We start from the raw sequence: 27,729 nt of genomic DNA, 5'->3' as shown, positions 1-27,729 counted from the left end.
ATCTCTTTATTTATTTTGTATATGAATAAAAATTAGTAAACAAGAAATATTGATTAGATTTCCTGTAAATGAACAACACAAAAGAACAAGGTACACACAGATTCCCGATCATCACCAGAGTTAACGTCTCAGTTTTGTAGATAAAATTTTCTGATAAATTAAACGCATCTATAGCATACTTCATAGGGACACTGCACTAACAATTTAACAAGATTCCTATCCCTAACGTAATCCAAATTCATTATTTCTAAAATATCCTAAAAGGAGACCAACAACAACCAGATCGAAAATACTAATATCAGATATTTAATTACTAACCACAACCTCTGGCAACAACAAAGTGGAAACAACAATTTGGTAGAGTCTAGCCCGTCGTGAGAAGTTGGGCTCATAAAAGACTAATACCAAAATCTCCCCAAACTTTAACTTAATTCACCGTTGTGAGTCAGGTGAACCATCGCCATAAGAGACCAGGCCCCTTTTACCATCTGGACTTCCAGAAGATGACCTTGACCTTGCTTTGCTTGCCTGCTTTGGAGACTGAGAGTCCGACAAGGACCTTGATTCAGATTGGCTCCTGCTCCTAGAAGGGGACCTTCGCCTCCCAGCCCTTGGAGAGGCACGAGATCTGGATGCATCAACTGAAGGGCGGCTGCGAATAGGGGTTCGACTACGGCTAGGGCTATGGCTATGGCTCTGGCTACGACTATATCGACGATTACGGTACCGAGGGCTAGGTGATATGGATGGACTTCGTGTCCAGCTTCTTCTGCCTCTGTACCTGCAAAGCAGATTTTTACTAGGGATCAAGGTAACAAAATTCAAACCACCCAATAAACAGAGTCACAAGAAAAAGCTTTTTTTAATTAAACACTCGCAAAAAGGGAAAAAGAAGCAGCAATAAGTGAATCAATAATGAAAAAACCCGTGATAATTGGCATAGGGCATGTCAGACCTTGGAGGAGTTCTTCCTCTTGGTGGGCTTCTATATCGCCTAGGTGAATACCTCCTGTAACTAGAATACCTAGAATTGGCAATTAAGAGCAAAACCATCCATGTTTGAAATATAATATGGTTTTCAAAAAAAAAAAAAAAAAACTTAGGGTAAGACAACTTAAAAAGAACCTGGTGGAATGTGTACCTCTCACGATCAATTCTGCCACCGTAACGATAGGACCTCACAGGAGAACGATCTGGAGAGGGGGTTCTGTATCTTCGTGCATAGGAGTAACGGTCACTGAAACCCCGACCCCTTCTGATGCGCTTAGGTGATGCATCAGGTGAAACGCTTCTTGATAAATGTCTACCTCCATCAGAAGGAGGTGACCTTACCCTTCGTACAGGGGTGGGGCCCCTTGAATAACTATGACGATAATTCCTACTTGGTTCCCTTAATGGACTTCTGCTGATGCTTCTCCTAGGAGGAGCCCTACCAGAGCTCCTACTTATGCTTCTCTGAGAAGATCTTACAGGACTTCTGCTAATGCTTCTCCGAGAAGATCTTGCAGGACTTCTACTTACACTTCTTTTCGAAAGTCTAACAGGACTTCTGCTAATTGATTTTCTAGTTGATTTGGGTGGGCTCCTACTTAGGTTTCTTCGGGACCGGGACCTTACAGGGCTCCTACTAACACTTCTTTGAGAATGTACTCTAACTGGGCTCCTGCTGATGCTTCTACCACTCCTACCCCTCAATGGGCTTCTGCTGATGCTTCTAGCAGGGCTCCTGCTCCTACTTCTAACAGGACTCCTGCTTATACTTCTAACCGGAGAATGTGGTGGACTCCTACTCACACTTCGCCTTGGGCTAAGACTTGTGCTCCGGCTTGGACTCCTCCTAGGACTAATACTCATACTCTTACTCATGGTCCTCTTAGGACTCATGCTTCGGCTCCGGCTCCTGCTCATCAACTTTTTATAAAATACCAGATTGGGAAGAATCGGTAAGTATAAAGAAAAACTGAGTGAGAAGAATGGAAAGTAGACCTAGATTTGCTTGGGTGATCATCTACCACATCGGGCTGTCTCTCTGCACTTCTGTCAGATTTAGCATCTTCTTCAATGCCATTGCTCTGTCGCTCTCCATTTTCCTTGGGAGCTTCATGCTCCTTTACAAGCAAATCAGCCTCTTCCCTTTTTCTGTGATGAATTTCTTTCTCTACAGCTGAAGGGGATTGACTCCCAGCTGCAGAATGTAGACAATCCCATCAATACAGTGTGGTAATAAATCAAAAACCTTAAACAACACAAACAAATTATCAAAATCAAAGCCAGAAAACTGGCAAGTAGAAAACAAGACTTTTCCAAGTTCCACAACATCTCTAATATGACAGGTGAATGTGCAACAATAGCATTATGGGGGAGAAGGGAATACAAGGAAGAAGGGGGAGAGAGAATCATGTAGAATGAAGGGTATGTCATTTGGCCATGTCAATCATCCATAACAAAGCTGTTGACCTGTTTGACAGGTACATGTGAAGTAATAGCATTATTGGGGCCAAAGGGAAAAGAATAATGTAGAAAGAAGAGTACTGACAACCATGTCAAAATTTTCTAGAAAGCTTATACAAGGGAGAAGGGTGAGAGAGAATAATGTAGAATGAAGGGTATGTCATTTGGCCATGTCAATTGTCCATAACAAAGCTGTTGACCTGTTTGACAGGTACATGTGAAGTAATAGCATTATTGGGGCCAAAGGGAAAAGAATAACGTAGAAAGAAGAGTACTGACAACCATGTCAAAATTTTCTAGAAAGCTTTTAGCCAGTCAAAATGTAGGGAAACCACCCCAAGAACAAAGAAAACATTTCAATCTCAAGCAAGGGGTAAAGAAATAACAGATGCTCATTTCAAATTCAACTACAAGCAAACTATCAACCTTAAAAACAGCACAGTTAAAAAATGACCATAGCTAACCAGTCAATCAGATATTAAGATACGGAGGATAAGCCATAAAACAGAATATTGCCAGTCAACAGATGAAATAACTCCAACCCTTACTGCTTTTCTGAGAAAGGTCTCTATGCTTCTGTGTTTTTTCTTGCACATCAACATCATCATCAGTGCTTCTTTCACTTTTACTCTCATTGTCATCATCTGTAAGACTATCCAAAGCCCTGATAGCAAAGAGGATAGAGAAAAAGTAAGTCCTATAAGAAATTTAATGAAACTAATCTGCTCATCAATGACTTTGAGGCATTATATCCCAATTTGGACTTACATAGAGTGAAAAAAGCTTCAGAGAAAAACACATGAGAGGGATTAATGAAACTAATAGGTGTTGACTATTACAAGGGAAAAAACATAAGACTTTCTCAATAAATCTTCACCAAGTACATAAGAGAAACTCATGTGGAGCTACTTCAACAAGGACACATGTGACTAACTGAATTTCAAGAAAGAATGGGAAAATATGTATCTGTTTGGCAAAAAACGTGGGCATCATATTTATTGTTGATATGCATGTACATCATTGATTTACATATGCAACTCATCCAATCCCAGAAAATTTAATTCACCAAGATGCAGGTTTTGTTTTCAACAACCAACAGTTAGTACTCCAACAAGAAAAATAATTTAAAAAGGATAGAAGTAAGAAGGCATTCTTATCTAATGCATGGGAGGCAAAGGAAACACTATCAGCAGCAAACTAGATTAAACTACAACTCCAAAAGATTTGAGCTCCCTCATTCACATAGCTGAACAAGAACAAAACTCAGCAAAACATGCACAAGGCTCAAGTTTATTAACTGGGAATGTGCCAGAAGACAAGACACTGGATGAACAATAGGTGGATAATAAGCATATAACCTTTTTGATCTACGCTTTGATCTCTTATCATGCCTTTTTCTCTTTTTATCATGTCGTCTGTCTCTTCTTTTGCCACGCCTATATTTTTCTCGTTTTGACGATCTCTTCCTCTTTTTACGCCTGTCATCACTCGAAGAACTAATGTCGGAGGATGATGACAGAGATGACTCAGAATCACTATCAGATTCAGATGATTCTGTCTCAGAATCTGAGGAACTCTCTGAATCAGAAGAATAATGTCTTCTTCTCTTCTTTCTTTCGTCTCTTGAAGATTTCTTATGCCTGACCTTCCTTCGCACTTCATGACAGTTAGCATCAGAAGAAGCATCTTTCCCCGTTTTCAACTTATTTTGCCTTTTCTCTGCAGATAAGATAATAAATTGGAAAGTAAATTTAGAACTCATGCAACGTAACAAAGGTGAAAATTGGAAGGTGTACCATATATTAAATCATAATATTCCATATTAAGAAATATGACCTCCAATGAGGCCATGATGACCGTTACCTTCACTGACTTCACCACAATTAATTATTTTCACTGTTACAGTTGGTATTCCTTCCTCATCACCCACATTTTCAATTTTCTTCAGCACTTTGTTTCCTTGCACAAGCTTCCCAAAAACTACATTCTTTCTGTCATATGCCACAAGTACACAAACTCAGGACCCAACACCAAATTGGGGAGGGGGGGAAAATAAAATAAATAACTACACAACGAAGATAAGAAACTACCTGTCAAGATGATGATTAGCCTTGAAGGTAATAATGAAGTGTGAACCTACAGTGTCACGATTGGTAATTGCCATTGATAAAAGTCCAGGTCCATCATGCTTTAGGCAGGGTGATTCATCTGAACAAAAGTTCATATTACCCCTTGTTACTAATCAATTATTAGTGAAAAGAATAGTAACCTTCAGCCAACTTGTAGATGAATAGTTTACAGAACAAAAATATTATGTTCTTTACCATTTAATGCAGTCCTTAAATTATTTAGCTGTCATGTCATTATGCTGGCACATGGAAATTCTTGAGGAGCAACTCCAGATGATTGAGATAAAATGCTATGGAAATGGCAGAGACAGTGCAAAACAAAACTTATGCAGAGATTAGGAGAATGCTTATTGCTCTCTCAAAAACCTTTTAGGTGAAGATAGGCTTACATCAAGAGCCATGGAATGTACTTAAATAATACAATCTTAATGCAAAGAGCTTGTGCAGAGATTAGGAGAATGTATATTTGCTCTCTCAGAAAACATTTCAGGTGCAGATACACCCAAACCTAGAGCCAAGTACTTAGATACAATTTTCTTCCTAGTACAAAGATCATTAACACCACAACATGTTGACAAATCCATATTACATGGCAACACGATTATCAATTGAAAATAAAGATTTGAGATTTTAACCACTTTGGAAGAGTGTAGAACTACATATGTTGAACACAGATAAATTAGCAGCACAATTATAAATTGAAAACAAAAATTAGAGATTTTGACCACTTAGGGAGAGTAGAAGACTACATACATAAGCATGTCAGAATAATCTAGTTAGAATATAATTAAATTTACTTGAACTTGAAGTAATTATAAACAACAAAAGCATGTGCATAACACAAATAAAACAAGGTAGAAATCATTTCCTGGAAATTATTGAATTTTAAAATACTAAAGAAAAGGAAAACCTTGCATCTTTTCTTCCTGGTTTTAAAGAAACGTAAATTATGATTGCAACCTTAGAAGATTGGGAAGAGACCACTCACCTGGAAACTTCCCGTCATAGATGCTTTCCCCACTACTTCCTAAAAAAAAAAAAAGAGAGAAAAATACATTTAAAAACTCAGATGTGGATTTCAAGAGCAATTTCAACCAGCAGTCATGTAGAGGGGAACCCTCAAAGTGACCTTATCTCATGTAAAGTCAATCATCAGCTGCAAAATTAGATTAAAAAAAAAAAGGCTCTGCGAGGAATACGTACCATCTCTTCTCACAAAATCACCACCCTGCACAACACACATAAGATGTTAAGTCCACAAGTAAAGATAAAAACATTTATGTGCAAAAAACTGGGTTTGACACAGCGAAGTTTAGTAAAATTTTGAGGATTGACAACTTGGTAAGTACAACCTTAAAACTACATCACAAGAAAAGCAGTCGTGACCATCAGCCCTGTTTCCTACAGCATGAACAATAGTAACTGACCAAAAGACATACCACTTCTAAGCCACATTCAACAAGAAAACAGCTAGAAAAAAATCCCAATTTAAAGATAAAACAACAAACCTGGGCCATGGAACCTTTAATGACACGATGGAAAAAGGAACCCTTGTAGTGCAATGGTTTTCCAGTTTTAGGACCAATGCCCTTTTCTCCTGTAGGTTGAGACAGACTTAAGAAATCAGAAAAAGAAAAACATATAAATATATGAATAAATATGTGCATTTAAAGTAAACAATTACAACCTAGAAACTCTCTTGAACCTAACCACCAAATGCTTCTTCAAAAGAAAAAAAAAGATAAATCATAAACAACAAAACTTACAATGAGGAATTATTCTTAAAGATAATAACTATGGCAGAGTGAAATCCCTTACATGAATGTGATGTAAAAAGAAAAACATCATCAAATGGGAAATAAAAATATTGCAAAGAATTTTTTTTAATCACCTGTACAAAGGGCACGGAAATTTTCTGCAGTCTTGGGAGCAATATCAGGAAAGAGCTGAAGAATGGAAGAAAACCAATAAATGCATGCCAAAAGATAATCTTAAATAAAAACCAAATGTATAGGAATTCAAAATAAAAATAAAGAGGCAAACAACAAGACAAAGAAATGTATACTCTTATTGGCTTGCTTTTTTCGTTCATTAAAATACCTCAAAAATCATCCTTTCAACAGGATCACCATCTATCGACACGTCCATAAAAACTAAAGGATTCTTCTTCTTTGCCATCTTTGTTCACCAGAATCACAACTCAAGCCAGCATAGCCAACAATCTGATCAAACAACAAAAGCTAGAATCAGCAGATTCAAAAGGATTTGAGCTCACATCAAATTAAATTCAGTAAAAAAAAACCGTACAACAACTCCATCTCCCAAACTCACAAGTCTACATTAAAGCATATAGTAAAGCAGAAGGGCATATAAAAATCATTTCTCTCATGTCAATCTACCGTTTTAAAACATTAGTCACTAAATCATGATTTTGCAAAACATGGATTGAATAAAAATTATTTTCCCATATATAGTATTTGGCAAAATTTCCTCTGTAAATCATTTCTCTTGTGTCAACCTACTGTTTATAAAAACATAGTCACTAAATCAGGATTTTGCAAATAATGGAACGTATAAAAATTATTTTTTCATGTATAATATTTAGCGAGGTTGGGTGAAAGCAAATGCAGAGCATTGCAGGTACCTAGGATACTTGGCAAATATTCCCTTTGGCCTATTTCTACCTTGTTCAAATCATCCTAGCATTTCAAACATACTGAGAGCAAAAAGCAAGCAAACGTGAAGAAAATCAGGTTAACAGATCCAAAAACAAAAGCAAATACATAATGAAACTAGTGAATGATTGCACTGGATCAACATCCAATATCAGCAAAGAAAAGCACAGGCCATTACAAACAAACGCAATCCGAAGAAAGAGAGCAACATAATATAAAAACAAAATCAAGCTGAAAACCTTAAACCCTAGCTGAATTAGTAGAAACACTTAAAACTACAAGCTTATGATAATCAAAATCTCAAACTTAAAGTTCAAAGCATGGAAATCATACAAAACTAAATATACATAAACATTTAAGGAAAAATTAATTACAAAGGTTTTGGATCAGATGTAAGTGATATTGAGATTAAAAGAGAAATTAAATTGATTTTAGAAAAAAAAAAAAAAGGGAAATGAAACAATTGAAGAGAAAGTGAGAAACGAAGAAACCCTAAGAATTTTACCTGAGAAATGCAGAACCACAGAAAAATGTGAGTGACGATTATAGGAGAGAAAACGAAGTGACTGAAAATCGAAATGCAAAAACCTAGTGGGCTTTTTCCCTCATAAAAAGCCCTTCGGCCTCTTTTATAGAACCCAGATGACTGTATGATTGAGGCATGTTTTATAATGGGCTACAACCGGGGATTCGTAATGGATGACTATGAGCCCATTTATATTTCGGGTCAGGTAGCCCATACTTTTTTATGTTTTAATATGGAGCGCAGATTTCTTTTTATACGTGGTATTAAATAGTTTTAATACATTAATAAAAAAATAAAAAAATGAAGATATCTTAAATTGAAAATTTTTGTAAGGGCAATATGAATGGAATTGGATTGATTGAGAAAAAATTAGAAAAAAAAAAAAAAGAAACAAAAGAAAATTTTGAGTTTAATAAGTTTAAAATGGCAAAAAAAAAAAAAAAAAACAAAAACAAAGAGAGGTTTAAGCAAAAACGACGCTGTTTACTACATGTTGAAACGCAGCCGTTTCAGGCGTTGATGGGAAGCTGAAAAAAAAAAGGCCAACAACAAAAGCGGCGGCGTTTGAGGAAGAAGGAAAAAGAAATGGCGGAGAACAAATGCAAAGCGACGGAGGAGCCATGGAGAGTATTAGAATTCTACAGCGGCATTGGCGGCATGGTTCGTACCTCTTCAAAACCTCCCAAAACCCTAAAATTAATCTCTTTTTTTGTGAAGTAGCACTTGATTGGTGCGAGTGAGATTTTTTTTGCTACTGTTTTAGAGGTATTCTCTAATGAAAGCTGGTATAAACGCTCAAGTAGTCGAAGCCTTCGATATCAACGATAAAGCTAATGATGTCTACGAGCACAACTTCGGTCACCGCCCTTATCAGGTTCCCTCTGATGGTTTTTCTTGAATGATTTTATATATTTATGAATCATGGTTTTTGCTTGGAAATACCCTTGTTCTTTATATATATATATATATATATATATATATATATATCGATCCAGTCTACTTGTTTAGTGTATTTGTTTAGGGGTAGTCTGAATTGAGGAAAAGATGAGAGAAGGCCATGTAAGGCCGTTTGAGATAGTTTGGACATGTGAAATGTAGGTGTATCTGTGCACTAGTTAGGAGAAATGAGCTTCTAGATTTTGGAGAGACAAAAACTAACTATGCAAGACGTGAATGCAAGTAATAAGAAATGATTAGGGGGTTAAGAAAGTAGATGAAAAGGTTGTTTATGATAGAAATGGGTAGTGCAAGATGATTCAAAACTATGACCTAACATGATTCCTATTTTTTGGCCTTTCCTACAGCCAACCTTGGAGTTATGGGATGTAAGTCCGAGTTTGTTTTTGTTATTTGTCTTTATACTGTGTTCTGGTTATAATTGAGTGTAAATTTTCATTTTCAGTTTCAGTTTCTATGCTTTGGTGTTAGGCTGTGAAACAACGAAAGTTCCTAATTCTTTCCATTTTTATGTTTTTTCAATCATTTAACAGGGAAATATTCAGAGCCTAACGAATGATGATCTCGACAGCTGTCGAGCACATGTATGGCTTCTTTCCCCTCCTTGCCAGCCCTACACTAGACAAGGTGAAGCTTCCTGGTGTTGCTTATTACACTTTAAATAGCTTATCTGATTAGTTGATGAATAGCTCCGTGAATATGGGAAAACGCTTTAATTCTTTTGTTAGGTCTCCAAAAACACTCTGCTGATGCTCGGGCATTTTCATTTCTTAATATTCTTGAACTTATACCGTGCATGTCAAAACCTCCAGATATGTTATTTGTAGAAAATGTTGTTGGATTCGAGGTATGTTTCTTGAGAATATGTTTGCAACACAATCCATATTTGTAATTTGAGGTTTTATACTTCTCATCTCTCTTTCTCTGTGTTGAAATGTTGCAGACTTCAGATACTCATGCAAAAATGGTTGAAATATTGGCAAAATCTGATTTTGTTACGCAGGAGTTTATTTTGAGCCCAATTCAATTTGGTGTTCCATATTCTAGACCACGTTATTTTTGCCTGGTTCTTTCTCTCTCTCTCTAATATTTAGAATATTCTATCAATTATTCAATACCTTAGGTTTTCGGGAATATCAGCAATGACACAATTCAACAAACAAATTCAGTTCACTGTGACTCATGGTTGACCTTAACAAATTCATTTCACTGTGACTCATGGTTGACCTTAACAAATTCAGTTCACTGTGACTCATAGTTGACCGTAATTCAGTATTTCAGTTATCCTTATATTGTGCCAATTTGTTCATAACTTGAATATTCCTGCATATAAGTATGCAAGTGTGCTTAGATCTGAGACCTATGTCAAGTAGTTTGAGAAAACTTTGATGTTGCTATAACTTTGTGTGGTTTTCTGTTAAAGTTCGGATAGTGGTCTCCCTTAATGCTGTTCCATTTTATAGTTGTTAGAAACTTGTTGTGTTTTGTATCTTGGAAAATTGAGAAGGCATTAGGTTCCTTTTATCTTTTTCTTTCTTTCTAGTCTAGGTGTGATGAGGTTTTAAATTTTAACTTTCAAGAATTTAGTGTAATTTGTGGTTTACTTGTGCAGGCAAAAAGAAGGCCTTTATCTTTTCAGTGCCAACTGTTCAATAACCAGCTTCTTTGGTCTCCAAGCCCGTTATTTGGTAATGATGAGAGGATGGTGATTGGTGAACATGATCAGTCACAAGAGAACTGGGATAAGTTGATCGAGTCTTGCCAGCCAATAGAGAAGTTTCTTGAATTTACATCTTCAAGCTATCAAATAGACATGGAGACCAGTTCTTTAGTGACCACTGATGTTTTTGCAAATGGTTTGGAAACTTCGGAGAAATTTGTTGAAGAAGATGTATTCGATTTCAGTTCTATAGATCAGTTTGTAGTTCCCTTAAGTCTAATAGAGAGGTGGGGAAGTGCTATGGGTATCTTTACATTATTGTTTAATTTTTATTGATGCCCACTTCTATTTTAATGTGTTTACAAATTCTTTTTGGTTAAAGTAATCCTTAATGAAGTTTAGATATTGTCTACCCGGATTCGAAACGATGCTGTTGTTTTACAAAAAGCTATTATCGATATGTGAAAGGCACTGGCTCCTTCTTGGCAACAGTCCAGGTACAGTTTCCTTCTTAGGATGCTGATGTCTGTGTCTGTATACTTAAAGTTGAGGCTATAGGTCCAGCTTATTAGATGATTCAAAGCTCGTATTTAACTGCTTTATATACTTCTAAATATTCCAATGTTATTAGCAGACTAAACAATTGTAGACAGTAGGGCAGTTTCTTATCTTATTCATTATAAGTGTCAAGCCTTTCCTATTTTTTACTGTCTTAACATTATATTGTTGTTGCCCCTTTTTTGATATGACATGTTTGAATGGTCAATGTGCAGCCAAAGAAAAAGGGGAAAGCATCTTCCTTAAAGGAGCAGTGCCTTAGATATTTTACTCCTAGGGAGGTATGTGTGCCTTGATGCATCTATTGATTCCATGGTTTTCTGTCCTTATTTATGACGCAATTTTACAAATTCTAACAGGTTTTCTTTGGCAATGATTAGGTTGCGAATTTGCATTCTTTTCCAGAGGATTTTCAGTTCCCACAGCACATAAGCCTTAGACAGCGGTATGATGTTTTCCTTGAGGAATGTCCCCCCCCCCCCTCCCAATGGAGTTGGATTTTACCATATTAAACTATTTAAGGATGTAGCTATGGACATTGCATGCACTGTTTTAGCAATATTGGAGTTATCTGGATCATTCTTTTTTTGATGCAGTTATGCAATGCTGGGAAATAGTCTGAGTGTAGCTGTTGTTGCTCCCTTACTCCAGTATCTATTTGCCCAACCATCATGATTTTAAGCTCAAGAGTTCCATTCACAAGATGCAAGTCTTTTTGCTTCTCCAGACACATAACCTTTGCCCATTTTTCCATGCAAGGGTGAGTCTTTGAAGTTCCTAAACCAGGGCATTGGGGCTCTACTCAGATCCAGTCTGAAAACCTTGGTAGCTGATGACCAAGTGGCTGCTTCTTGTATCAAATATGTTCCCCTAGCGCATTTATTCGATAAGTTAACAGAGGGAATATTGCCCAATAGGATGTGGAAATTGTATTATACCTATCATATCTAGAGGGATAAATACTTTTGTATCTTGTTTTATTTTTAGAATGATTTAGGCTTTAATAGGATCATAGATAAATCTACAACTTGACGTTGCATGTCAACAACACCTTTGGGTAATGGGACTGGGAGTTTTCAAACAGGAAAAGTGATACACTTACTCTTTGGCAAAATGATCTCAACTGTTATATTTCCCACCTTTCAAGTTATATCAACAGGTCTTGGATTTTTCTTGACAAGGTTTTGAATAAAATCCAAAATCCTTGATCCGGCAACAATTGAAGGTAAATTCCATAAAACCACAGCAACAAAAACAAAAACAAACAAACTATTATTTGGGTCCATTTTTAATGAACATGTTTCACATGGGTGGTTTTCCTCATCTAAAAGCCAACCCATACGTGAACCCAAATTTAGAAACGAGCCCAGCTCAATCCATAGTTTCTGTGTTTCCCCCTTGTTCGTCTCTTCCCATTCAAAATCAGGGTTTAAACGTTAAGAGGGTTTTCAGTTTTGACATAAGTTCTGTCTCTCTTCTCTGCTGATCAAAGGAAAAAGTCACAGCAAAATGAAGTCTTCATTGAAAAATTCTTCATTAATGCCAACTTTCCTTCTCCGTTCTTTTCCAAGTCCCAAATATGTCTGCTCTCAGCCTCAAGCACCAATTCCCCAGAATCCCAATCCCAACACCAAATTTCAGGAGAAAATCACCTCAGACTCACACTTTCCCAGTAAACCCATTTCAGATTCCAATTTTCCCAGAAAACTGATTCTCCTCCATTCCAAGGACCCTAATTCAACATTATCCTTAACACAACATACAAGCTTGAACCAAACCCATGTGATAAATACTCTTCTGCGCCACAAAAACGATCCGGAATCGGCTTTGAAGTACTTCCTTTCTGTGGAAAAGAAGCTGGCTTCTGTCCAGAGTATCGATGTCTTTTGCGTCATGCTTCACATTTTGGTAGGATCCCCACAGACTTATAAACGAGTTCAATATTTGCTTAATAATAGATTTGTTTCAGGCGATTTAGGACCTGCCCCTGTTGTGTTTTTAGATCACTTGATTGATACCAGAAAAAGGTTTGATTTTGAGTTGGATTCACGAGTTTTTAATTACTTGTTGAATAGTTATGCTAGAGTTAATAGGATCAATGATGCTGTGGATTGTTTTAATGGAATGATTGACCGTGATATAGTTCCTTGGATACCTTTTATGAATATTCTTTTAACAACATTGGTTAGGAGGAATTTGACGGATAAAGCTAGGGAGTGTTATGATAAGATGGTTTCCATGGGAGTTAGAGGTGATTGTTTTACAGTTAAGGTGATGATGCGTGCTTTTCTGAAAGAAGGGAAGCCTTGGGAAGCGGAGGAGTTTTTCAGGGAGGCTAAGGCTAGAGGGACGGAACTTGATGGTGCAGTTTATAGTGTTGTTATTCAGGCTGCTTGTCAGAAACCTGATTTGAATATGGCTAGTGCGTTATTGAGGGAAATGAGGGATAGGGGATGGGTTCCTTCTGAGGGTACGTTTACAATTGTTATTGGGGCTTTTCTGAAGCAGGGAAATTTGGCAGAGGCGTTGAGGCTCAAGGATGAGATGTTGAGTTGTGGGAGCCCGTTGAATTTGGTGGTTGCTACTAGTTTAATGAAGGGATATTGCAAGCAAGGTGATATTGATAGTGCTTTCGATTTGTTTAATAAGATTAAGGAGGATGGGCTTACTCCTGAAGAGGTTACCTATACAGTTTTGATTGAATGGTGTTGTAGGAATCGGAATGTGAAAAAAGCGTATGAGCTTTATGCAGAAATGAAACTCATGGATATTCAACCTAATATTTTTAATGTGAATTCCTTGATTCGTGGATTCTTAGAAACTTGCTCACTGAAAGATGCAACTAATTTGTTTGATGAGGCAGTTGAGTCTGGCGTTGCCAATGTTTTTACGTATAATATTTTCTTATACCATTTCTGTAAAGACGGTAAGCTGAATGAAGCTTGCAGTTTATGGCAGAGAATGGTGGGTAATGGCCTTGTACCTAGTATTGTTTCTTACAATCACATGATACTTGCCTACTGTAGAGCAGGGAGTATGGATATGGCACATAATGTATTTTCAGAGATGCTTGAACGGGGCTTTAAACCTAATGTCATCACATATTCTACATTAATGGATGGGCATTTCAGCAAAGGTGATGCTGAACAGGCCTTAGGTGTGTTTGATGAAATGGTGGGTGTGCATATTGCCCCCTCAGACTTCACATTCAACATAATCATTAATGGTTTGAGCAAAGTTGGTCATACATCTGAGGCAAGGGATATGTTGAAGACGTTTGTTGATAAGGGTTTTATCCCTATATGTATGACATACAATAGCATTATTAATGGGCTTGTCAAGGAGGGTGCCATGAACTCTGCCCTGGGAGTTTATAGAGAAATGTGTGAAAGTGGAATTTCTCCCAATGTTGTCACCTATACCACCTTGGTGAATGGATTTTGCAAAAGCAATAACATGGATCTTGCTCTGAAAATGCATTATGAGATGAAAAGCAAGGGTCTTCAATTGGATGTTCCTGCATTCAGTGCCCTCATTGATGGGTTCTGCAAGAAGCGGGACATGGTCAGAGCATGTGAGCTTTTCTCTGAACTCCAACAATTTGGGTTATCTCCAAATAAAATTGTTTATAGCAGCATGATTAGTGGGTTTAGGAATGTAAATAATATGGAAGCAGCTAATGACTTGCAGAAGAAAATGATGAAGGAGGGAATTCCTTGTGATCTACAAATATACACTACACTAATTGATGGATTTTTGAGAGAAGGTAAATTACTCTCTGCATCTGATCTTTACTCAGAAATGCTTGCGAAGGGGATTGTACCTGATATAGTCACTTATACTGTTCTGTTAAATGGTCTTTGTAAGAAAGGACAGCTTGAGAATGCTCACAATATTTTAGATGAGATGAATAGAAAGGGTATTACTCCGAACGTTCTTATATATAATGCTTTGATTGCTCGACACTTTAAGGAAGGGAATTTAGAAGAGGCTTTGAGATTGCACAATGAAATGCTTGATAGAGGTCTTGTACCTGATGACACTACTTATGACATACTTGTAAATGGAAAGACTAAAGCTGAAAGTTCTCTTTCTGGAGTTTCATGCGCCTAAACAGCCAACAAATAACTGCTTCAAAGAGTTTCATGCTTCGATCCATCCTGCAAAGTATTGAAAAATAGCTGCTAGATGCAAAGAGGCAAGGCATGTTGGACTGCTAGTTGAGAATGCGGAGAGAAAGTTACCTTTGGTTTCAGGTAGCTATAAAATGCAAGACAATGTGGGGACTTTGGGCTGGCTGGAGATGCAATTGAAGTTATCAATGTAATTTGGATTTTGCAGTAGGTTCTTGTATGGCTGCATAAACCTCCCAGGTTGTCTCAGGGTCATTTGGGATCTATACAACAGGCAGCAATCTTCCGATGATTTGATATTAATCCCATCTCCTTGCATGTTTCATATAAGTTATGCATTGAAAGTGATTTATGATTCCATATGCTTCTGAGTTGTTTTTGGAGTCAATAAATTTTGTGCATTCCAGGTTCATCTTCTTTCCTTTGGTTGGTTTGTGTTAACTATGAAGTGATATAAAATTTTACATAGATTTTAAAGTTAATGAAAACAATCAGGCAGCTTATTGCAAATTTTAAACCAGGGAGAAAAGATTACGGATGAAAAGGAATTAAAATAAGTATTGATTTGGTAGGGAAAGGTGATGGCAACATAGATCTGAATTGTTTCATCAACAGCCCTGAAGCATGTCGATCATTCAATAGCTTCACATCATCAACGACAGGTCTTGGATAACAGTTAAAAAATGACATTAAATAAATTTAAAGATCAAATCCCAATACTTATATCCATTTTTATCATTCTTAAAATACAATCTTCTTTATACAACAAAAAAAAAAATTTGTCAATGAGAGTAAAGAGTGATAATGCAGCAAAAATTGCCACTTGCATTGCTTTTACTAAATTCAACAAAAAAACCAATGCATTAATTACATTTTTTTTAAAATATCATCTTTATAACTAGACACAAATTAAAATTTTTCAAAGACTGAATCCAAAAGACAAGGAGGAGGATGGTTTATTATTACAAGAGCAGTGCTGCATTATAAGCATGGGCTGCATGGAATTACATGGAAATGTCCATGGGAAGAAAATATTTCTTCATGGCTAGAGATGTTTTAAGAAATGGAGATAGAGATGACGGGGACACAAAAGCCTGAAGACACAAACCACCCATTTTCACATGGCAGTTTGGAGAACAAGCTCTATCTAGTTTTCTCCTTATCACCAATTATTGAAACATATTTAACTTACATGGAAGCCCTTTAGATAATAAGGCCGTTTATTCTAGAATTGCTAGCATTCAAGCATAAAATGCAGTTCACAGTTTTACATCTTATTGGGACATTGCAAACAGACTACACCCAAGCATTGATTCCATTTGAAAACTAACACCAATCATTGCATAACCAACCAACTAGGAAAGGCAAAATTCACGTTCACTGCTGCTAACAAAGCATGATAAGACATACAATTCATTTGAAGACAAATTTCAACAGCGGCAGCTATAAGAGACTCTGAAAGCCTCAAGGAATGGTTCGCTGATACAGAGGTAGAGCTCCCAAAGCTTCACGCTCTGCTCTCTCCTTCTTCACCTACAAGATACAACCAAAAAAGAGCATAAGCTATACTCCAACTCTATCCACTCATTTCACATGAAATTTCAAGTCTTGCTTCTATCAAACATAAACAACATACTAGCTTAAAAATTCTAATACTTTATCATAAATAAAGTGAAACATAAACACAAAATGTGTCAGCAAAATATGATTGATAAACAATATGACATGTACATGAAACAAGTAGCATTTAGCAGAGCAAACTAGAAGCTTTCAACTATATAAACTTCCTCTTGATTGGTAAACATTGCAACAATTCAATCATATAAATTTCCTCACAAAACAGGAAATTAAGCAACACAGAATTTAATAACTAAGAATCTAGCAGTTTGACATGGAAATGAACAATCAGAACCATCCATCTTAAGTTCAAGAACAACTTCAAATAAAGCTGGCAACAATACAAGATCTGAATTTGTTGAAATCTGAATTTGGGCCCTTTATTATTTCAATTCAGCTGCTTTAATTCCTTTATCCCAATTTTAATGAAGTATCCTCCACTTTTATTAAAAGTCGATTTAAGGACAATTGATAACAGTACTGAAGCTGTCAATAATTTCAGCCACATGGTCTTTTTGTTAATGACATAATCCAAAAGAATGCAAATCAAAATCCAAGTCAATTAATCAACAGAACTTTATTATTGGAGAACTTACCAGAGCAAGCATATCTTGAAGATAGCTCCTAAATGGTGTCTGCATTTTCTGCAAAAAACAATAAAATCCAATAAATTATGAGACCTCAAAGCACAGTCATGACATGGGGATGCATGTTCAATCAAAAACACTGATTAGCTAATGCTATTTTTCTCCATGCCCTTTCTTCCTACATAATGAAAAGTGCGGCAAACATACATGGATTAAACATTTGTTCAATAGACATTGGTTAATCATATGGATAAAAATTATGAAATATTAGTTTGTCACTCCACATCCACTTTGTTCAATAGCCTTGGAGGGATTGAGCTTTATATGTAAAAAAGAGTTTCATCCCGACTTTGATCGATTCTAATAATTTACAATAATTTAGGCTTCTGTACCCAATGGTGTTACCTAAGGATTTAGGAAGCAAAAATCAAGTAATAACTGCGGCAACAAATCACAGAAAAGAAATCAAGAGAATTATTCAACCTAAAGTTATATCCCAATATAAGACTATATCATACAAACAATATCAAACTTTTTTTTAAATTAAAAAATGCTTAAATACCAATGGCATATAAATTTAAAGATAATAGGATTTATAATAGGATTCATTCGAGGTTTCTGACATTTAATAGCATTTATAATTCAAAATTACAGAAAACAAAAATAAAATCCCCCAAATAAAATACTCAAATAAAAGAGAGAAGAGTAAACCTGAAGATCTTCGGTGAGATACTTGTGCTTCAAGGAGAGGTCCAATGCACGCTTAAGACGTTGGTTACGAGCATCGACGATCTCACGGGGCAGCCGATTCAGCGCCTCCTTGATATCCAGATCGTAGAGAGGATCGTATAGATCGTCGTAGCGAAGGCCTGAACGAGTTATCCAATAAGTTTAATTGGAATAAAGCAGACGAAGAAATTAGGGTTAGGGTTTTGGGGAAAATCGTACCGTATCTGCGGAGGCGTTTGGAAAGGGATTTCATGTGCATAGCTGCCAACCAGCTCTTCTTCGGATCCAGAAATGACTGCAAAAACGACGACATTTTGACTACTCTTTCTTTCTCTCTATCTCCTCAACCAAGTTCCGAACCTGTCTCTGTTTTAATTTTGTTACTGGAAGAAGGGTCTGTTTGTCAACCGCAACGTGGCAATATATCGACCAGTAAGGTCATGAGATATTGAACAATAATAAATTTTTATAAAAGAAAAAAAAATTAAAGCAAGCTAACAAATAAATTTATTTCAAAAAATTAAAAAATAAACTAAATATATATTTTTTTACTATTACTGAACGTAAAACCTTGCTAATTATAAAATCTATCCTTTTATTTTGATTACAAAAGTCTATTTTAGATATAAATTTTATTTTTTATTAATTTTAACAAAAATATTAAAAATTCTATCTAAATTTTATCCCTCCTCGCAAAATCATATAAAAGCAGCTTATGGAGATATATTATTGGCCTAGAAATTATGGACTAACCTTTTTTGTTAATATTTTATTAAAAATTTATGTACCGCTATGTCACAACAATTTACTAACCTACACTATTAAATATTTAACATAAAATTAATTAGTAATAAGTATAAATGTTTAATTTGAATATAAAATTATAAAAAATTAAATATTATTATATGTGAAATAATATTATTTTAATAAAATTTTATCATATATAAACAAAAATAAAAAAAAATTTATCATATGTCAGATTTAAAAATAACATCAATTTAGAGATCAATCTAAACATAAATTTATAAAATATTAAATATTTATTAAATATAAAATAATATCAACGTAATCACCGGTACGACCACTCACAGCCACGGGATATGGTGATCTGTATCCCGTGAACGCAAAGGAGATGACGTTTGACATATTCTAAATACTCTTTAATCTTGGACTGCAAATGTACTTGGTTGACAGTGATTTCAGGTCATCCCACAAGACTTTGGCATTATAACACTTTCCCATTTCTTCCATATACTATCATTGTTGTTTGAAGTGATTTCTTGTGATGAAGCTGTGCTTGTTAATTCAGATTCTTGTTTTTTAAATTACTAAAGATAGTTCTAAAAGTGGCATAAAAATACCAATGAACTGTTAGTTTAATGATATTAAAGTTGGCTTAATCAAGATTGAAGATCTCGAGTTCGAGTCTGTTAGCTCAAAGGACAAAAGATGGTGCAAAATGCAAGCAAAAATTATGGTTCAAATCAAGAGGGGTGGTAGTAGGGTAGGGAAGAGATACAGGTTCATGGATGAGAATGAATAATATTTACGTTTCAGATATGGAGATGACAGAAACTATAGAAGTGGCAGTTTTGATGAAACGGGTCATTCTGAAAGTTCTAGCAGAAGTAAAGATGAGGAGGAAATCATTGCAGGAATGTCTGCCACAAGGCCAAATGCCATCGTCAGGACAACAAAAATTAGGACTGTCAGCCTCAGCTCTTTGATATCTCTATAGCAAAGCAAGATGGACAAATGCATCTCAATACAGTGTCTGGCATACTTGGAGACTTCAGTATTCATACGGCTATGACATTTTGATCTTCAAAATTAATATAAAAATTTGTTAAAAACATAACATACCCATGTCCGACACCTTATCCGGAGTCTTTGTAACATAGATAAAACATGAAGGAATCAAAATATTGCAAATAGAGATCAACAAGTAAATCTATATTCATGATTCACAAATTTTAACATGAAAAGTACTGTATCCTCTCATCTACTTAGCAATGAAATGACCATGACCTCGTCTCCTTTCCCCCACCTCAGTCACTTCTCCCTTGGCCAAAAAGAAGAAAAGAAAAGAAAAAAAAAAAGCAATGATTGAAGGGCTATAGGACCTAAATCCACTCTGTTAATATTCTAGCAGATATGCCTAATTTTTAAGGATTAACCAATAGAAAAACAAAGAAAGAAAGGGGGAAATGACTGTTCAATGCTTCCTTTCCTCCATTTCTTCATGCGTAAGTGTTGAATTTTTTTTTTTCCTCTGTTTCAGCTTTTTTTGGTAATTAACCGGCTATACAAAAGGCAACATTCTTGGACATTCTTCCCTTATGATAATGATTCTTTCTTCAATCAGGCAGAGGATTACGATTACGAATTAGTAATCATTATCATAGCAGGCTCATGGTACGCTAAATATTACTGTTGCTCTTGATGATTTCTGCATTTTCTTGTGGATGAACCTGTCAACCATGCCATATTCAAGCATAAGGATGAATAACTATAATCTGGTGATAAAACAGCAAACTACAAAATGTAAGTATAAAGATATACCTGATATAATCTTTCTTCCTTAAAGCTTACGGTTCTAAGCTTCAACTCTCCTCTGTTCGTTGTCATTTCATCCAATAACTCAGCATCATAAAAGTCTTCAGTCCCTTCACTGAGAGAATCAGGTGGTTGCCTTTCCTGTTTAAACATTATCATGTCTATGAATCAAAGCACATATGGCGAAGAAAGAAGCATAACATCACTAAAATCAAAGGAACATCTATATCTTGAACAGGGCTAGAGCACAACAAGAAGATTGTATCATTTACGCTGAAACACAAATGAAGATTCAATTATGGAGAGGTAACTCTTTCCACAAGTCCATTTGACAGGTGGAAACCAAACATTAATTTCCCCACAGGATTAAAAAGCATAAAATTCTGTCAACATAGCTGAAAAGCTATGCCAGGAATGAAAAAAAGAAAAGAAAAGAAGTTACCAAGCAGTCAAACTGCCTCGTTATTACTGTAATTACTACTACCAGAAGAAAATATTGGTCTGGTTCTAAAACAGCAAGTTACGGGGGGACCAAAAAATGTACCTTGAGTGTTATACTTAAGTTTCGTCGTGGTGTACCAGCAATTTCTTCATACTCAGCAGCATCAAGTTCCCGAAGATGTTCATGATGGAAAAGCTTTGGAAGGATGTGCTGTCTGATGCTGATGAGGAGGAAGAACGGCAGTGGAAACAGTATTCCAGCTATAGGTATCCATGTCATCCCGAAACATACCAGAAGATAAACAAATTGGAAGAGTGTAAACATCAAAATGGCCTTGAAAGGTACAGTCTCCACAAATGATGCGTGAACACCTTCGAGGACTCTGTTCAAAGATATAAGATGCGAAACCACATGAACCATCACATTCAGCTTGTTATCAAAGTTAAACTACAGCTTCTACACAATATATTGGTGTATCACCCCTTTAACACACTTAAAAGATTTCTAGGCTGCATTTATAGGACTTCACTGCTACTGAATTACTGTGGATATGGTACTAAATATAGAATAAGGACACAATATGATCAGTACAGCCAACCCCATTCAGTAGGGAAAGGCTTAATTTGTTGTAGTTCAGAAAAGAAAGTAGATTAGTTCCCTTTCCTGCAAGATAGTCTACTTAGTTGCAATTGAAAGAAATTGAAAATTTTTTAAATTTAGGAAAATTCCCAAACCTCCATAAAGAAATTAGATAAATCATCGAATATCTTTTCATAAAATGCCTCTATTGTATTTAAGGTTATTTTTAAGGTACATTGACTTACTTGTAACGTCTGCTAGGGGTGATGAAGAGTAGCAACACCCTTTCCCAGAACTGGTTCCCTGGGAGGCTGTCAATGGCCATGTAGGCAAAGTATCCCCACAGTACGGAGGTGGGTATCTTTTTTAGTACAGGCAGAAGACACATGGAAAGTCCCACCAGGAATGACTGCAACAGGTTGCTCATTCTTTGTTCATTAACTCTAACGGGCAAATAAGCATCAATATGTTTCTCAGGATCAAAGTTTTCTTTTGCATCCTCCCCACCATCACCTTTCAGTACAGCCTCTTTCAAGTTCTTCAACTCTTTATCTACTGAAGTGGTCTGCAATAACATCCACATTATGCTCTAGTGAGTCTTGCAATTAATCAAATATGCCTGCATGTACGTAGGATTTCTGATTTGTATCAGCAGTATTACAAATCTAAAGTACTTACAGCAGGAGATGCATCCATTTCTATGAACACAGCTTGCATCCTTCCATAGATCTCTGAGTTGCTTGCTTGTTGCAACATGCCCTCCTTGGCACTTTTTACCATTTTTTTCCGAATCAGCTGCAATTGATGGATTATATAGTCTAAGAATCCACATTGGTGGGAATCATATAGCAATCAAGGGAATAGTTTCTAAAAGTACTACACCCCACCTGCCTCTTGAGAACAGCAAGGCTCTTAGTGTGCATGGGAGATTGTGGAAGGACCCCATTTGAAGGAGGGAGTCCCAGCAAACCACAAATCAAAGTCTGAAACCATGATTGACGAGAAGCATTAAAGCCTGAAATTAGTAGGAAATATAGATTTGGAAATATAAACTTGTAAAAAGAAAGGGGAGGGGGGCGAGGACAGAGAGAGAGTAGGTCGGAAGCATCAGTTAAGTACCATAAATCCTAGCAACAAGATATCATAATGGTAAGCAGAGGGATTTTTAAGGTTAAACTCCTTTTGTTGGGCCATCTGTGAAGCGACACTGTGATCGAAGAAGTATAGACCTGCTATCATCAGTGCTGGTATAAAGGCAGCAAAGATGTATGCTATTGGAATCTTTCCCATATCCTGTAATAAGAGATATCATTAAGAACAAAATTATCTGCAGTCTCATCTAATTAGAAAAACTGGGTATGCACCGAACAAATACTCTATAAGATACCAACAAACATTAGATCAATGGAAAGGGAACAAATAAAATAATGATTCACAACTTACCTTTATCACTGTCCAATGATGTAATGATTCAGGTTCCCATAGAAGTGGACAGAACAGCCTCCTGGGAACTCCAGATTCAACTTTGCCAGGTATCGTGTAAGACAATGCTGTCCAACACAAGACCATAAGGGGAACCCCATAGTCTGCAAGAAAACCTCGAAGCCAACCTGAAAGCAGAGAAAATAAACTAGGTCCATACAGAATATCTAGGAAAATATCAAATCAGTCAATCCCTGTTAGTAGGTTGATGTACCTGTTCCGTAACGCCATGATCTTGCCTTTCGGGTCTTTAAGGCAGTGAATAGAAGCCCAAATGAGAAAATGACTGCCAGCAACCCATTTGTATATAGCCAGGGGAACTGATATTTCTCCAACTTAGGATCTTCACCTTTGGGAATACCGAATTCACTGACCACTCCCTACGATCCAAACATTATCATTATCAGGGTCAAACCACATGATTCTGTCATCATAAACCTCACACTTTCTTTGTTGCTTAAGTCATTCAATACCTTAATAGCCTCTTGAAGGAAAAGAATAGTTATCAACATGCCAAAAAGCTCTCCTGCAATTCTTGTAAATCTGGTGATTATGGTGCATGCATTGAATATAGCAAGAAGAATGAGCAGCAGAGCTGTCCATACACAGACCCTAGGAAAGAAAACAAAAGGAATGAAATTAAAAAATAAGAACATTCCTGCTGAATCAAGAAGATTCAAAAACATTAAATAATAATCATAAAATTACAATAAAAAAAAAAAAAGAAGAAGAGGGAATTATATCCATACCATGCAGTCCACGCCAAAAATAGTTCCTGGCCCAACTCTGGCCTTTTTTTGCTGAAATTGTACAAATAAGTGTACATTATAACTGTTGGCTCTGCAACACCTACTATCAATAAAGGCTGCCCACCTAAAATGGAGTGAATGATTCCACAAATAGCTGTGGAAGCCAATGTTTCCACTGCACTGAGGGCACCATCTGAAACAAGTAAAACACAGTCTTCAGGATTACCATGAAAAGCCATAAACTCAAGAAAAAAGAGGATAATTGAGTTCTGGCACTTATATCCGGCATTAATATTCTTTGACATAAGATGATTTGCACTAAAGTAGCTTCATCCTAGATCATGCTGGCTTTTAAACATTCTCATTTTAAGGAGACAAACAAATGCAGTACCTGTATCTCGACTCAATTGCTCTCCAAAGGCAATAACAGGAAGAGCAGAAGCAAAGAAGATATAGGCAGTCGGAGCTAATATCCTGACAGAATTAAAAATTGAAATGTGAATCAAAATGGAAAAATCTCCATCAGAGGAACATAACGTAGCACCGAAAATATCAAAACAAAGAACATACCGAAAGCCTGAGCAAAGTCCACTGACCCAATCTTGCTTGTAGCACGCACTTCTTCCCTTGATGTCTTTGATTATCCCCTTGAATGGACTTCTGATGTTTCCCATAACTGATTCAATAGAAAAAAAAAAAAGTTTTTACATAAATCTTATAATCTACAATGACAGCAGCACCTGTATCCAAAACATCCTCTTAATCACAGTGCGAAGTGTAAAATGTCTCTATGAAGCTGGTAAATCACATGATAGCATATAGAGGAGAACATTTAATTATGCATGCATGCATGTATGATATGTATGTATGTGGATTTTAATCGTGAAGACCAATAGAATGTAAGAAGGAAGATAGTCATGATACAACTGCATAATGAAAGAGAGAATCAATTGCCAGAATTAATGGGAGACATGTGATTGGTAATTTACAAGTAATAACATCACATAATATAGCAGAACCATCCAAAAGAAAGCTAATATAAAAACCATCTGATCTGCCCACGCTGAAACTTTTATTGGACATCTAATAAAACAATATATATATATATATATAGATATAAAACAACTTTTCAGATTTATCTTTTATGGCAGACAGAACCAAAAAAGAATCTCAGAATGTGCAAGAAAGAAAAAACTAATTCTACATGATTTATCTATATATATATATATTATAAATGAAGGGTGCTGAATAAATTTTTCATTTTGGAAGAACCCACGAGGCTAAAGCAAAACTCTTTAATCATGCTTATTAAACATTCAACTTAAAATTATTGATAATAAATAAAGGGGTGAACTTGAATATAAAATTACATAAAATTGTAAATTTATTAGATGTAAGATAAATTACTTTAATAGGTCTCATTCATATGATAAATTACTTTAACAGACCTTAATCACATGTAAAAAAAAATAAAAGAAATCTTTTATGAGATAGATTAAAAAAGACAACAAAAAAAATCTTGACTCTAATATCATGTTAAACATAAAATTTGAAAACAATTGATGGTAAGTAAAAGATTCAACTTGAGTATGAAACTACAAAAAAATTAAAAATTTATTATACGTGTATAACCCACTTTAACGATGCATAACGCAAAGCATAATATTTTTACTGATATTTTTTTTTCAAACGGTAAAACCAAAAAATAAAAAGTAAAAATGAAAATCTAAAATACGAGACAGAGCAAGGAAATCAAGATTCAGATATTGAACATTTCTAATATCATTCACATTTTCTACGTTGTGAAAAATCTCCATCACCCTTCTCTAAGAACAATAGAGAAAAACGATAATAAAACTTTTTTTTTTCTTTTTCATCGTTTTGATTCCATTTTCAAACCCATGCACGTAAAAGACTTATATAAATCCAAGGAAAAAGAAACCCATTATACGAACATTCATCAATGGAATGGAAACGGAAAAAAAAGGTTACAAACCTCGAAGCTCCCCCGCCGGAGACAGAACGTCCCGAGGCAGGAAGGTGGTCAGAAACTTCAAATTTGCCTGGGAAGTTGGGAAGGCGAAAAGGTCAGGTTTTTCTATTTCTCTCCTATAACTTCTTTAAAAAGAAAATTAAAAAAAAAATCAAAAGCAATCTTTCTAAGTATTTCCTTTAAATCACAGCGTTGCTTTTCTTTCTCTTGTCACAGAGAGAAAGACAGCAAATTTCTGAAGGTGTCGTAGAGAGAGACCAGGTGTTAGTTTAAAAGGCAGAGCGGGCGTTGCGGGGTCCACTTATATGTGTGGGCCCTTAGAACTTTGCTCACGTGGTTCGCATCACTCTAATTTTACTGATTTTTAATTTTTTATTATTTAAATAACAAATGGTTTAATAACCCTTTAACACATGTTAAAAACTAAAAAATAAGCACCTTGACAGTCTAAACTTAAAAATTAAATTTAATACTAAGTATGTTCTATAATAATTAAATTGATTTTCATGAATATTTGACAATTTGAAAATTAATTGCTTGATATTCAAGCTTTGCCATGATAATTTTTTTGCATAAATTACAATTTTATTTATTTAAAAAATTATTATAAAAAACTGTTCAAATAAACAAACTATATTATATGTACAAATAAAAATTACAAATATTTTAAATTTTTTTCATAAACTTGAATTTACAAAATAAAAATAATATTTACACGAATAAAATGATTTAATTAAAATTGATAATTTTTAAATATAATAAAACATATTTTTTAATTTTTATCATGTAATTCTTAACGTTGTATTTTAAGTTTGATTAAATTCACGTAAAATAAAATTTGAATATAAAATTTAAAAATTTTAAAAAAATTTTATCACTATAAGACAAGACATCATTAGCTGAGACTTGAGATGTTATCAAACAAAATCATGTGAGAACATTCCACGCAAAAACTATATAGTTTTATTCTCCAAGTGCAATGTTTTGAGAATATGAGTTTTATTCTCCACGCAAAAATCTGGGAGTCTTCCGAGAAAATGATTATCGAAAAAGAATGAAACAAAAACGAGTGAAAAAAGAAAAACATGACAAAATTATGACCAAAATAGGCTGCCATAAAAAGGGGAGGATACGAGAATTCCACATCTCTCCGCGTAAGGATTTGGAATTGCCAGATGGATTTAGAAATGAAACAGCAAACCGCGTAGACGTGAAGCGACCAAACTCTTAAAAAATATATATATATATTTATTTTGTCTGTTTTATTACAAGTTTTTTCGTTGACAGACTGAGAATATGCGTTTGGAATCCTTGTCATTTGCTACCCACTGAACACTGACGAACATTCACTGATTCCGCGACCCAAGTCACATGATTTCCAGTCAATCTTTTTCTGGAATCTGGGAAAGCTACACGTCTTTTTGCATTTTCTTGGTGATTCCATTTTTTAGGTTAATGTCAAACTTTTTCACTTTTATTTTTTTTGTTTTGTTTTAAAATTTTTAAAATAAATAAAGGATCGTTTGGTATTATTGTATATTTTATATTTTTAAAATTTTTGTTTTATTTTATTTTAATTTTTAATTTATTAAATTTAAAACTATATTGGAATAGAATATTTTTATTTTACAAATATAAAAATAAAAATATATAAGAAAAAATGATTAAAATTTTTATATTTTAAATGGGAGAGGTTTAAATCTGATCAAAAACAAAAATTTTGAACGCTAATAGTTCTGTAGAGACATTATAGCCGAGCGATAATAGTACCAAAATTATTTCAAAAAATTTAAAAACACCAATTTTCAAAATAAATTAAAAACGAAAATAAAAATTAATACCAAACGATCCTTAAGTTACTCGATCCTTTGGATAAAATATGCCTAACTAATAGTCTAAAAGTAAA

At 35.2% G+C, this 27,729-nt stretch overlaps 5 protein-coding genes across 13 annotated transcripts; 2 read left to right on the top strand and 3 right to left on the bottom strand.

Annotated features, from left to right (window-relative positions):
- Positions 1-111: 111 nt before the first annotated feature.
- Positions 112-7,796, bottom strand: LOC111303372 (uncharacterized). Of its 8 annotated transcripts, none has more exons than XM_089742294.1 (15): positions 7,761-7,796; positions 7,225-7,296; positions 6,681-6,802; positions 6,472-6,526; positions 6,089-6,177; positions 5,784-5,808; positions 4,776-5,607; positions 4,542-4,659; positions 4,315-4,442; positions 3,810-4,170; positions 3,000-3,115; positions 1,987-2,185; positions 1,142-1,900; positions 956-1,024; positions 112-781 (listed from the first exon to the last, which is right to left on the bottom strand). In XM_089742294.1, the coding sequence occupies exons 8-15, from the start codon at positions 4,613-4,615 to the stop codon at positions 433-435; spliced, it is 2,055 nt and encodes a 684-aa protein (XP_089598420.1). In that variant the 5' UTR covers positions 4,616-4,659; positions 4,776-5,607; positions 5,784-5,808; positions 6,089-6,177; positions 6,472-6,526; positions 6,681-6,802; positions 7,225-7,296; positions 7,761-7,796; the 3' UTR covers positions 112-432. The 8 variants fall into 8 exon arrangements, with proteins under 8 accessions (XP_089598420.1, XP_089598415.1, XP_089598416.1 ...); XM_089742289.1 differs by having other exon boundaries at positions 2,994-3,115; positions 5,569-5,607; XM_089742290.1 differs by having other exon boundaries at positions 5,569-5,607.
- Positions 7,797-8,122: 326 nt separating this feature from the next.
- DNMT2 (DNA methyltransferase-2) lies at positions 8,123-12,045 on the top strand. 2 transcript variants are annotated; one of them, XR_002691760.2, is made up of 10 exons: positions 8,123-8,441; positions 8,545-8,655; positions 9,272-9,365; positions 9,467-9,585; positions 9,682-9,804; positions 10,351-10,685; positions 10,801-10,895; positions 11,172-11,237; positions 11,337-11,401; positions 11,553-12,045. XR_002691760.2 is itself a non-coding variant. In XM_022899590.2 (10 exons), exons 1-10 carry the CDS (start codon positions 8,367-8,369, stop codon positions 11,629-11,631), a joined length of 1,179 nt encoding a protein of 392 aa, XP_022755325.2. In that variant the 5' UTR covers positions 8,123-8,366; the 3' UTR covers positions 11,632-12,045. The 2 variants fall into 2 exon arrangements, 1 of the variants encoding a protein (XP_022755325.2); XM_022899590.2 differs by having other exon boundaries at positions 10,351-10,702.
- Positions 12,046-12,324: 279 nt separating this feature from the next.
- On the top strand, positions 12,325-15,497 carry LOC111303367 (uncharacterized). Its single transcript, XM_022899589.2, has one exon. The coding sequence runs from the start codon at positions 12,466-12,468 to the stop codon at positions 15,067-15,069; it is 2,604 nt and encodes an 867-aa protein (XP_022755324.2). The 5' UTR covers positions 12,325-12,465; the 3' UTR covers positions 15,070-15,497.
- A 794-nt stretch (positions 15,498-16,291) lies between these two features.
- On the bottom strand, positions 16,292-18,371 carry LOC111303370 (cytochrome b-c1 complex subunit 7-2, mitochondrial-like). Its single transcript, XM_022899592.2, has 4 exons — positions 18,242-18,371; positions 18,005-18,162; positions 17,303-17,350; positions 16,292-16,622 (listed from the first exon to the last, which is right to left on the bottom strand). The coding sequence occupies exons 1-4, from the start codon at positions 18,333-18,335 to the stop codon at positions 16,554-16,556; spliced, it is 369 nt and encodes a 122-aa protein (XP_022755327.1). The 5' UTR covers positions 18,336-18,371; the 3' UTR covers positions 16,292-16,553.
- Positions 18,372-19,960: 1,589 nt separating this feature from the next.
- LOC111303366 (putative boron transporter 6) lies at positions 19,961-26,066 on the bottom strand. The gene is made up of 14 exons (XM_022899588.2): positions 25,827-26,066; positions 24,401-24,506; positions 24,222-24,304; positions 23,831-24,023; positions 23,555-23,693; positions 23,296-23,461; positions 23,043-23,209; positions 22,719-22,892; positions 22,487-22,582; positions 22,278-22,394; positions 21,845-22,164; positions 21,123-21,402; positions 20,585-20,719; positions 19,961-20,493 (listed from the first exon to the last, which is right to left on the bottom strand). The coding sequence occupies exons 2-14, from the start codon at positions 24,502-24,504 to the stop codon at positions 20,443-20,445; spliced, it is 2,025 nt and encodes a 674-aa protein (XP_022755323.2). The 5' UTR covers positions 24,505-24,506; positions 25,827-26,066; the 3' UTR covers positions 19,961-20,442.
- Between the last annotated feature and the right edge of the window lie 1,663 nt (positions 26,067-27,729).

This window comes from Durio zibethinus, chromosome 13 (assembly GCF_047325235.1).
Source record: "Durio zibethinus cultivar Kanyao isolate XHJ-2024 chromosome 13, ASM4732523v1, whole genome shotgun sequence".
NCBI lineage: Eukaryota > Viridiplantae > Streptophyta > Magnoliopsida > Malvales > Malvaceae > Durio > Durio zibethinus.
Note: the sequence above shows the minus strand (reverse complement) of the source record. Positions and strands in the feature narration are given on the sequence as shown.